The 11854-nt window shown below is 56.9% G+C and overlaps 1 protein-coding gene across 1 annotated transcript; it reads right to left on the reverse strand.

Moving 5' to 3' along the window:
- LOC309858683 (kinesin-like protein KIF21B) lies at window positions 1-11803 on the reverse strand (the record flags this gene model as incomplete). The annotated part of the gene is made up of 14 exons (XM_082751389.1): window positions 1-285; window positions 1983-2174; window positions 2938-3055; window positions 3488-3569; window positions 3884-4102; window positions 4218-4281; window positions 5203-5392; window positions 6685-6880; window positions 7601-7716; window positions 8049-8216; window positions 8623-8757; window positions 8841-8990; window positions 11064-11246; window positions 11570-11803. Coding segments are annotated over 14 exons (2289 nt in total), but the record flags the coding sequence as incomplete, so codon positions are not given.
- Window positions 11804-11854: the final 51 nt, after the last annotated feature.

Genomic DNA, 11854 nt, shown 5'->3' on the forward strand with positions numbered 1-11854 from the left:
CCCCTCTACTGGAGAGGCGGCTCCTCCTGGGGAGGCGCCGGGCTCAGAGGACAGTGTCATCCTGGGCCACCCCCTCTTCGCCTACCTTGGCCTTCTTCATCTCGGCCACCTCGGCCTGCAACTTCTTCAGCTCCCTCTCATAGCGGGACTGGTTCTTGAGCAGCCGCGCGTGCTCCTTCTGCGCGGCCTGGAGCTTCTGCAGGTCCCGGTTCATCTCCCGCAGCCGCTTCTCGTAATCCGCCTTGATCTTGTTGGCCTTCTCCTCCGTGTAGCACTCCATGGTGCCTAAGAGCGGCAAGAGGCGGCTGTCAGTGCCACGCGTGCCCAGGTGTTCTCAGCTTCGAGATCAGGGAGTGTGTGGCAGGAGAGGGAGCCTGGGCGCTAGTCTCCCGGCAGGACCGTGAGCAGGTCGCACCCTCTGTGTGCCTGTTTCTTATTTACACAATGAGAGAATCAGGCTCCCCTTCCTGCTCTGACATTGTATTAGACTCTGAGAGGGGTGTTTTCATCTCAAGATCCACGAGCGCCCGGTCAACAGCTTCCTGCGAGGGTCCTGTGGACCACCCCTGCTGGCTGGGTTGGGACCCATGACTTCAGGAAAGGGCCAGGCCAGCGGGAAGGAAAGAGCTGTAAGCAGATAGTGATACAGGCCAGAGCAGAAGGAATAGGCAGATTCTCTATCCCCGACCTTTGCTATCTGAAATGCCAACAGGCGTTCCCCATGGAGATGTGTGGCAGACATCTCCGACTTAACAGGCACAAAACCAGACTCCCAATCGCTGTCTCCGTCACCCCAGCAGGCTCCCCTGTCTCCGTAGATGTCACCACCACGCTTCCAGAAGCTCGTAGACTGGACACATCCTTGGCTCCCCTTACACCCTCCACCCAGTCAACCAACCAAACCTTTTCTCTCTACCTTCCAAATGTATCCAGAATGGGACCACTCCTCACCACCTCTGGCCTAAATCCTCTTTCACCAGGATCTTTTCTTTTCTTTTTTAAAACTTTTTCCCTAATCATTCACCAGGATCTCGGTTAACACTTTTCTAACTGCACTCACACCACCACTTGGATTCATCTTCCTACCAAGCAGCCAGGCCTCTCTCCCCCTCCCCCACAGAAGAAAGCGATGTCCTTATAACGATGGGCGTGACCTGGTCCTATAGTTTTTCCATTACCCCCCCCCCCCTTGCTCCTGTCCCCTTTCACTGTGTCCCAGCTGCCTGCCCCTGACCACTCCACCAACCTGCCAGGCACACTCCTGCCTCCTGGGCTCAGCATCTTCTCTGCCTGCAGTGCTCAGCCTGTGCTCCCTCTCCCTGAGCCTTCTCTCACGTCCTTTGGGTCTGCTCACATGTCACCTTCTCCGCAAGACACTCTTTATAAGACATCACGCCACTCCCCGCCACACCTTGTCCCCTGTTCTCCCTCCCTGCTGTTTTTTTTTTTCAAGGCACGTCACAGACTCAGCTGATTTATCTTATTGATGTGTCTCTCTCCACCAGAGCGTCCCCGTCATGACACAAGGAGTTTGCTCTCCTCAGTGTCTCTAGCGCCTAGAATAAGGTCAGCTCTGTTAAGACCGAGTCAACAAATGCTTGCTGAGTCAGTGAATGAACAGTGATTGGATGAATGTACTAAAGAGCAAGTGTAAAGAAGATCGAATGGGACGAGTCAGTAGATGGTTTTAAAGGAGAATACTCAAGGTACTGAACATAGAAAAGCAGCGTGCAGCATCACACCTGTGTGCCTAGGGAAATAAAGGATTCTAATACTTAAGATGCTAATAATACTTAAGATGTAAAATGTAGCATAGAAGTGGGCTTGAACATAGACATTGTTGACAGTGGGTCAGAGGACTACAGTCCAAGGATCAGAGGACCAGGGAGATCCCAAAGGTGCCAGATTCGGGGGCTTATGACAGCGGAGAGCCCTCAGGGGAAAGCGAGGGCGGGGGGAGGGTAGGGAGGAGGGGTCCTCACTGAGGTTTTGCAGCACACGGTCGCGCTCCAGCTGTGTGTCCCGGATCTTGTTCTGAAGCAGAATCAGCTTCTCCTCGTACTGGTGCTTCAGGGTCTGCAGCCGCCGCTGGCTGTTCTCCAGCTCATCGATCAGCTTCTGCTTGATCTCGATCTCACACGTCAGGTCGGCCAGGTCGGCCTGGAAGTTCACCTCTGTGGGGCAGAGACAGTCTCAATCCAGCACCCAGGGCTTAGGGGGGGGAGCTGGGGCACTGGGGGCTTTCCGTCGGTCAGCCACAGCTGCCTGGCCAGTGACCGGAGGCTGGAGGCAATGGGAAGTCCCACGGTGGGTAAGGGCTGCCAGGTGGGACGACACATGAGAAGATTGGCCTCAGGAACTGGAGGCTGGCCCAGGAGCTGGCAGGGGTTGTCTAGGCATCCCACCACCCCTGCTGTGCCCCAGAGGCCAATGTCTACTTGTCGTAGATGGTATGGGACCCAGTCTAGGGGGAGGAGGGCTGTGGGTCAGAAATGGTGGCAGGGCAGAAGGGACAGGGCAGGTACCCCATTTAGAGGAGTGGGTTTCGGCAGCATTCAAGGCCCAGCTCTGCACCTGCCACACTGGGGAAAGTCACTAGACTTCTCTGGGATTGGGGGGGCTCCAAATACCTATGCACAGAGTTGTAGAGAGAACAGAAAACCCCAGGCCACGCGACCTATGACAAGCACTGCCGTCCGTATCACCACTGTTGTTGGTGGTGGTGGTGATGTAATGCCTGGGAGTCCCGGGCCCTGGACGTCCACATTCTTCGAGAACGCAAATAAGGCCTGACTCCAGCCAAGGGGCATGTGGCTCAGGGTCTTGTCACTGGAAGGTCTGAGCTGTTGCTCTGGGCTCAGTGCTGACTGACAGCCCACCCCGGGCACCTGCCCCTTGGCGTGTCACCTCCCCCTGCCCTGACCTGGGCACACGCACCCTTCTCATCAGGGTCCGAGTCCGAGTCCACCAGGCTTTCCTCGCTGCCCGAGTCCTCGTCTTCATCCTCACGGCCCTCCTCTTCCTCACAGCCACTCTCGTCTCGCTCTTCCTCCTCCTGGGCACCAAGCACCATTAGGGGCGGCCAGTGGGCCCTCCTCACTCAGGCTGGGCCTGGCCTCAGGGAGGCGAGCCCAGAAGCAGAGGGAGTCTGGGCAAGGCCTCAGGTGTGTCAAGAGGGTAGGGTACAGGGCAGTCAGGGCCCCTTGTGCCCACTCCCAGTCCCAAAAGAGTAACCGCCTGACTCCCCCGGAAGCCGGGGCAAAGCCGCTCTGGGAGAGCCGCCCTGCCAGCCTCAGCCATTTGGGATGAGGTGGGGGAACTGGGGGGTGGACATCACCACGACCACAAGTCAACCACACTGGAGGCAGACCTAAGTCCCTCCCCTGCCCTGCCAAGGTGGTCATGGCTCTCCCCCCACTTGGAAGGGACACGAGGTGGGGGTGGGGGAAGGTAAGCATGTGGGGGGAGGATGGGGACAGTCCCTCACCTCCTCAGCCTCATTCTCGTCAGTCTCCTCACTGTTTTCCTGCTGGAGTTTTGCCCTCTTTTTGAAGGCCTCCTTCTCCGGGCTGCCCAGGAGGGAAGGGCAGGCCAGGTTAGCTTCGCCCATGTGGCAGGGGGTGACAGGGAGGGCAGGAGGATGGGGCTGCGTTCCTGTTCTGCAGAGAATCTGGCTGCCCCAATCTAGAACTAACCCTGGGTAGGCTCCACACCCCCCCCCTCGGGGGAAGGAGCAGCATTAGAGAAAGGTGGGCCACGGCTGCCCAAAAGGCTGAGCAAATGGGTTGAGCTCCCGAGTAGCCCCAGGGCAGCTCCTGGCTACAGGCAGGTGGGCAGCCAAGCCCCCAGAGAGCCCGCAGGACGGCGGGCACACTCCGCTCACCTCTTTCTCCGCTGCCTGACCTCCTTCTTCTTGAGCCGTTCCAGGTCCTGCTTGGCCCGGCGGATCACCTCCGAGGCATCCTCCATGGAGCTGGCCGGGCTGCCCCCGAAGGCGGGAGCGCCTGGAGACGCGCCCAGGGAGTAGGGGCTCCGAGCGGAGGCCCGGGAGAGGCTGCGGCGCAGGGACTCATTCATGGCCTCGCTCTCCAGCAGCTTTGTCCTGCGTGGGGAGAGCCAGCAGTTGGGGCCAGCAGAGCTGGCACTGCCCGCACTGCCCGGGGCTCTGCCCGGCCCAGGCCCTCCTCCACGGCCCCCAGATAGGCCGGGGTGCTCACCGCAGCTCCTCGATTTCCCGGATGTAGTTCTGGATCAGGGCGCCAATGGCCTCGTTGCCATCACCTGGGGAGGGAAGACGGCAGAGGGCAATACAGAAGGTAAGGCACGCGAGGACCTGCGTCTTGGAACTGGTGGTCCTGTACCAGGGCCCCAATAGGGTAGCACACGTGGGCCTTTCCCCAAAAGGAATCTACATCGAAGAAGCACCTGTCCGCGGGACGGGTATATGCCAGCACTGCTGGACGAACAATCAAGCTCCGTCCAGGGAGGGCAGCTGTCAGACAGTGTTTGCCCTCCCACGGGGAACACTGTGCAGTTTATGAGAATTAAGTAGATTTGTATGTTTTAATGTGGAAAAAATCTCTAAAGCGTAACGCTAAGTGAAAATGGGAAGTCACAGGGCAATACGTATGGTCCCGTACACAGAAAAAGAAAGGGCAGTATATATTCACACACACCTATGTGCATAGGTACCTATGAATATATAGTCACACTCGGAGCAAAGGGACTGAGAAAGCTGTGGGAAGACATGCATGGAGCTTCTAAGTAGAGAGGACGTGGAGTGGAGAGTTTAGCGAGAGGGGATTTCATCTTTATACACCCAAGCAAGGGGGATGTATTCATGTATTGCTTGTGGGCATAAGAAAAGGTTTAAAATCAGCTGGGGGGCACCTGGGAGGCTCAGTCAGTTAAGCATCTAACTCCTGATTTTGGCTCAGGTCATGATCTCAGGGTTGTGAGACTGAGCCCTGCATGAGCTCTGTGCTCAGTTCCTCTGCTGCTCCCTGCAACCCCTGGTGTCTCTCTCTCTCTCTCTCTCAAATAAATAAATCTTTTTAAAAAGTCAGTTGGAAAAAAATTCATAAATGCATTGATCTGTGAATTGATTGGCTGGCCCAGCTTGCCTAATATCCTACAGTGGGTATGGGGAGAGGGGGTCCCAGCCCATTGGGTGTCCGATCTGGGCTGGTGCACCCAACTCACCGGCCTTGGCCAGAAGCAGATTGGCTTCCTGGCTCATGAGATGAGTGACACGGTTGTTGATGGCATCGATGGCCTCCTGCATGGCCTTCACTCGCAGACGCAGTGCCCCATTCTCCTTCTGCAGCATGGCGTTCTCCCGGAACAGGTCACTGTAGCCCTCGGCACCGTCCTCCCCGATCACCCTCTTGCCCTGGGAAGAGGAGGGGCAGGACAGGCAGGGAGCAGTCAGGGGCAAGAGCTTGCAGGGTGGGGAAGGGTTGATGATGTTCCTGGAAGCACCACCAAACAGCCCCCCACCCAACCCCATGTCTCCTAAAACACAGCTCCTGTCTCCCAGGGCTCTTCCTGACAACCAGGAACTCCAAATTCTATCACCAGCCATTCCAGCCACACACACCCCCAATCTTACCTTGACTTACCTTTCCACTGCCTACCTTCACATCACCATAAGTACTAACCCAAGGGCCAAAACCCTAAGAGGCCCTGGCAATTGGCATAAATGAGTCTGAGTACAAGACAACAGGGAGTGGTGGGGACTGGAGCTAACAGAGTCACAGACTCAGTCTCAAAGGGTCAGCAGAAGCATTGCGACAGGGTATAGCTCCTGCTCCCAACACATTCCCATACTGCCTTAATGCCCTAAGGACCTGGGCATTCACCAGGGCAAGCACCTGGGACATGGGACTCTGGACCACCTGGCCACAGGGTTCCTTCAAACTGTGGTGACCCACAGTGTGCCACTCCAGCCAGCGTAGTACTATATATTGTTAGGTCTTCACATTTTTCAGGGAAAACTGAAATTCCTTGATTTTTAGAAAGGTAGGCAACTAAGTTGCATTCTTTTAAAACAAAGGACAAGCAAACCAAAACCTGTTCGTGTACCAGATTCATACCCTGGCGACCAGTAGCCTTGGACTCCTGCCTAAGTCATATGGAATTAGACACTTCCCCAGAAGCACCTGTTTTTCCCATCTTTGTTTCCAGGCGCAGGGAGTGTTTGCATCCTAGAATTCCTGCCCCACTTGCTTTTGATGCTATCTCATTCATTTTTCAAGATCTATATAAAAGGCCCCTCCTTTGTGAGGTCTCCCCCTGACAGAGTGCCTGAGTGAAGGGGGCCAGCTCTCTCCTCTGCCCTGCCCCCAGACACAATGGACGGCTCAGGTGGTCCCCATTGATTATTCTGATTCTGCACCCCAGCCTAGGAATCTCATATGGTCCAATGCAGCATATTCAGCGGACATGAAAACACCAGGCAGGGCATTTGTCCTCTGCATCAGAGCTAAGGAACAGCTGAGTGCCCTCCTTTCTCTTAGGGTGCTAAAACCTTGGGGGCTCTGACTGTGCTCAACTCACTCAGGTGAGCCCCCCATCATGGCCGACATACAGTCAATACACAGGAAGCAGCGAGTGGGAGGAGGGGAGGGCGAGGAAGGGGCGCGCCGAAGAACTGGGGCCCACCGTGCCTGGAACCGTGCTCACCGCCTTATACTCCATCAGCTCCATCTGCAGGCGAGCAATCTCAGCCCGCAGGGCGCTGATCTGCTGGCTCGTCTTGTCCTGGTTCACCACCACCTTGTTCTTGATGTTGCGGGCCCGGTTGGCATACTTGAGTGTGTTGAGCGTCTCCATGAAGTCCCGGTCTGAGGGGCTCACACAGGCAATCATGATGGTCTGGCTGGAGGGGTGTGGTAGGAGTGTGAGGTGCGAGGGACTCAGCCCAGCCCCCAGAAGCATTGCTACAGGGTATAGCTCCTGCTCCCAACACATTCCCATACTGCCTTAATGCCCTGGGCATTCACCAGGGCAAGCACCTGGGACATGGGACTCTGGACCACCTGGCCACAGGGTTCCTTCCAACTGCGGTGACCCACAGTGAAGGCAGCCAGGAGTGTGATACATCCCTGCTGGTCACAGCTCTGTATTTTCTTTTTCTTTTTTTTTTTTTTTTTAAGATTTTATTTATTTATTTGACAGACAGAGGTCACAAGTAGGCAGAGAGGCAGGCAGAGAGAGAGAGGAGGAAGCAGGCTGCTCCCCGTTGAGCAGAGAGCCCGATGTGGGGCTCGATCCCAGGACCTGGGATCATGACCTGAGCTGAAGGCAGAGGCTTTTAACCACTGAGCCACCCAGGCGCCCCAGCTCTGTATTTTCTTAGTGGCTTCCATCCATTACTTCATTTGGGCTCTATCACTTCAAGACTATCTCTCCCTGCTGTGCAGACAGGGAAACTGAGTCTGACCATACTAGCCAAAGGTCATATGGCATCTCAAGGCTCCTGTCTCCCAAGCCCACAGCCCGCAGTAGGAAGGCCTCCTCTTCCACCAGGCCCTCATCAGGATTTTCCAGAAGGGTCCTTCCTCCCCTGCCCCTTCCCTGGATGTTGGCTGTAGGGTACCTGTTGCCCCCCAGCGAGTCCTGGAGGAGCCGAGTGAGCTTCGAGTCCCTGTATGGCACGTGCACCACCTTCTTGCTCTGGTCCCCCAAGGCGCTGATCACGTTGCCCAAGGCCAGCTGTGGGAGACAGACCCTGGCACTTGAGAGACACGCAGGGACAGGGGGAGTGGACACAGGACAGCCCGAGCCATCTTTACCTGCCTCGATGACCCAGCAGCCCTCAAGCTCCCTGATAGGGTTTATGTGCAGATGTGATCGTTTGAGAAGTCAAGAGGTTGGGGGCAAGGGGAAGGACAGAGGACCAAATGCCTAATAATAGGGACATATGGGTGCGCTGGCTAGCAGCCAGCAAGAGGCATAGGGAGGACAAGGCAGCCATGGGCCTGGAGGGTCTGGAAAGGGTCTGAGCTGTGCAGGCCGCTGGGGCTGGTGACCTGCAGAGTGCCTACCAGCCCGCAGTTGATGGAGATGCCCTCCTTGGCCCGCTCGCCGGTGGCCCCCGTCCGTTTCAGCCGCTCTGAGCCGGCCAGGTCCACAAAGTGAAACTTAGCAGTGAGCGTTTCATACTCACTGGTGGGAGCGGTGCCCTCTGGAAGCCCGGTCACCACCTCGTTCACCTGCAGCAGAAGTTGGCAGCTGATGTACTTGGCCCTCACCTGGCCTTGCAGCTCCTCGGCTCTCAGTCCTGGTCCCTCAGGAGTGCCATCTGGGGGGGATTCAGGGCTGGGAGGGCAGGATGCCCCTCCCCCTCCCCGGCACGTGACAGCATCTGACAGTGTGCACAGTACTTGCACAAGCCCGATTCTCATGCAAGCCTCACAACCATAGGGGTATGGTTATCCCATTGTACAGGTTGGGGGACTGAGGCTTAAGAAAAAAGAGAAAGAAAAATCCACAAGTGGCCAAAGCAAACCCCAACCCCTAATTTGCTAGCTTTGGATCCATGGCCCCCTCCTGTTCTGCCCCCCTCCGAGAAGCCCCCCCACCACTACACCAGCTCCTGAGGCCCCATGGATTCCTTACGGGGTCCGGCTGGGTGCACACGCGCATCTGGCACACATGGATGGTGAAGATGGCGTGTGAGCGCGAGCTCTGCACGTTCATCTGGGTGCTGGCCGTGGTGCGGGACAGGGCCCCCTGCTTTAGGCACTGGATCAGCTGCGGAAGGGGGCACAAGTGAGGGTATGAGCTGAGCCTTGGAGCCGGGCCCTGCCTGGCCTGGACTTCCGGTGGGTGCTCACCTCTTCCTGGGAGTTGATGAGGCGGGAAGTGACACCCGTGGTGTAGATGCCACCATTCCCATCCTCGTGAATCTTGATGTTGGACCTGCGGTGGCGGGCATCAGGGTCACGGGTGCTGTCAAACAGGTCAAGGATCTCCTCATTGTAGAGCTGTGCGGGGGCAAAAATGGCTGCTGGGTGCATGCGACACGTGGTGCAGAGCCTCCAAGGGGGCTTTCCCAGGTTTATAAACAAGCTCTGTTTTGCAGATGTGGAAACTGAGGCTCTGGGAAACGAACTTGCAGACCCTGGTCCCCTTGGAGGGCAGCTGGGTCCTGGGCTGAACTATATAGTGAGGTAATGCTTCCACTCCCTCCCCAAAGAACCAGCATTCAGCAGCTTTCGGTCTTGTCAGGGGACTAACGATCTAAAGGGACAAGGGGACTCAGGTCCTAGATGCAGATGAGGAAGATAGGACCATAAATCAATCAGGCCGACTATTATGTTTGTTGCTAGGCTGGGGAAAGGGGTGGGGACATGGTTTCGGATGAGGGAGGGGACAAGCTGAGGGTGTTTCAATCCTGATGGTCCCTAGGGGTTGAGGTGAGGACAATCTCCCAGTAGGGGAGCAATGTGGGCACTGAGAGCATTGCCACTGGGGACTGGTATCCCTGGGGAGAGTCTGGAGAGATCACCTGGATGGGGGGGAGGAGGTGGCTTGGCCAGGAGTAGTCACCTTATTTCACATGGTCTCAGCCTTGGAGATTCCTGCGTGGAATCACCGGCAGGGACAGCTTCACCTGCTGAAGGGCTGGGATACTCCCCAGGCAGAGAGCAGAGGCTTGGGAGTGGGGAAAAGGGACAGGGCAGCTTGGTCAGCGGCCAGCAGAATCCTGTGGGGGAGGGGCGGGCTGCAGCCCTCCGACATCCGACATCCGAGGCTTTGATGCCTCAAAGGGACAGAAATACTCCACCGGAAGGGGAAGGGGAAACGGAAGGGACTGGTGCAGATGTGGGTGCCATGGTGTCTGTCTGTCTGTTGAGACAGACGCACTGGCATCATTTAACCCCTTGTGATTCACCCTTCAGCATGAGTTTTCTAGGCACTGCCCTACTTTTTGGGGATCCCCATGGCAATAGGATAGAGAAAAGAAGAAAACAAAGGGATGGAAAAGCTTATAAAGATACACAGCAGTAGAAAACGTGCGCGCACGCGCGCACACACACACACACACACACACACAGGAAGTCACTTTATCAGAAGCAAAAGTCCAGGAGGACAAGGAAAAACTCTCCAGTCTGAAATACAGGGTCCCCTAAAGGGAAAGAAGCCACTCTGAGTGCCCAGGAAGGAGTCACAGTGGGGCAGTGGGCAGGGTGGGCCATGGAAGCCCTAAAGAGGGCTGGAGCCACACCTCTCCCTCTGAGGACAACTTGGGTACAGTCAGAGCTCAGGACGGTCCCATCCCCAGCAAATGGCCCAGAACCCAGGGAGTCACAGGGTTGGGGTTTCAGATGCTGAGAACTGAAGCTACCTGGTTCGAGTGTCCTAAAGGAGGAGCCTGGTCAAGTCAGGCTTTCATGACAAGTAGCCAGGATAACCTGCTTTCTTAGAGACCTTTTTGAGAGGCCCCGTGATAGGCCAAAGACTCCTCCCTCTACCCGCAAAGTCCCCAGATGTCAAAAGCCTGGCCTTGGCACAAAGATGTTCTCCCAGAGAGAGGCAGGACCAGTTGCCTTCTGGAGGACCTCCCTGCCCTGAGGTCAGAGAAGACTCCGAGGGTCAGTAAGAACCTCAGCCAGAAAGGGGTAGGGCAGGCTGTTCTGAGGCAAACTGGCCGAGGCCAGAGGATGGGCAGGAACCAGAGTTCTCACTGTGTGCCAGGCACGTGCTTCCGTGCCATTCTCACAACACCTGTAAGGAAAGAGATACTACAGCCATCGTGCAGTGGCCTGAGGACAGACAGCTAATAAGTGTCAGAGCTGAGAGTCAGTCAGGGTTTGAAGAGATCTTGACGGTTCTCAGTAACTCAAGCCCCATCTAACACAGGAAGCCTCCGCAGAGTGTCCCACCCAGCGGTCTTCTAGCTCTTGCTTGGGTATTTCCAGCAGCAGGGTACTCAGCAGCTGGAGAAGTTGCCGGGGCTCTCCTAGGCTCATTCCACTGTCCTGAGGGTAAGCCCAAACTCCATGGTCTTGCTGTCCCCCAAATCTCCCCCCTGCCCCCACCACAAGGCCACATACCTCCAGGAACTGAGCGCTGACTTTGAACTCAGGCCCGGCCACACCCTGCTCCTGCGCCCGCCGCTTGCGCTCGGCAATGCCCCCAAAGAGGTGTGCTATGGCCCTTGGAATGATGCCTTGCTCCTCCTCCGATGTCACCGTGTCGAAGCCGGTGCCCATCGTGTATGTCTTCCCGGCCCCTGTCTGCATCGGCAAGGATGGAAGGAGGGGGTCAGCACCCTCGGGGGGACCACCAGCAAGGCCGGGACCCCAGGTCAGGTGGACTTCCCTTACCATGTACCTCCCCTCCAAGGTCACCCACCCCTTCTGGTCCCAAAGCCACACCCTGGGGGGGTCTCCTCGGAGGGACAGCCTTCCTCTGATAACTAGCAGTGTGACACACGCTGGGACAACAGAGAGAACCGCACCACCATCTCAACAGGTCTGAAAGGGGACGGGGCGCTCTCTTCCACCAGCTGGGGAGACGAGGGTTGGAGGGGCCCCCTGTGGGAGCGGAGGCGGCTTACCTGCCCATAGGCCAGCACTGTGGCATTGTAGCCCTCGAAGCAGCCCTCGATGAGCTTGCTCACACAGGTCGAATAGATCTGTTCCTGCCAGGTGTCCAGGTCGAAGACAAAGTCATAGGTGAAGGCCTTGTCCTTCCCCAGAAGGACCTGGGGCTCCCCGGGGGTGACAGAGGTACAGATGTGACAGCCCTCAATCTTCTCCTTTGACAGCTGGGGCCGAATCCTGCCCGGCGAAGGGGAGAGCCCTGGGTCAGACCCGGCCAGCCGGGGACCGCTGCAGCCCTC

Source organism: Mustela nivalis (genome assembly GCF_964662115.1).
Source record: "Mustela nivalis genome assembly, contig: HAP1_SCAFFOLD_3224, whole genome shotgun sequence".
In the NCBI taxonomy this organism is placed as follows: Eukaryota; Metazoa; Chordata; class Mammalia; order Carnivora; family Mustelidae; genus Mustela; species Mustela nivalis.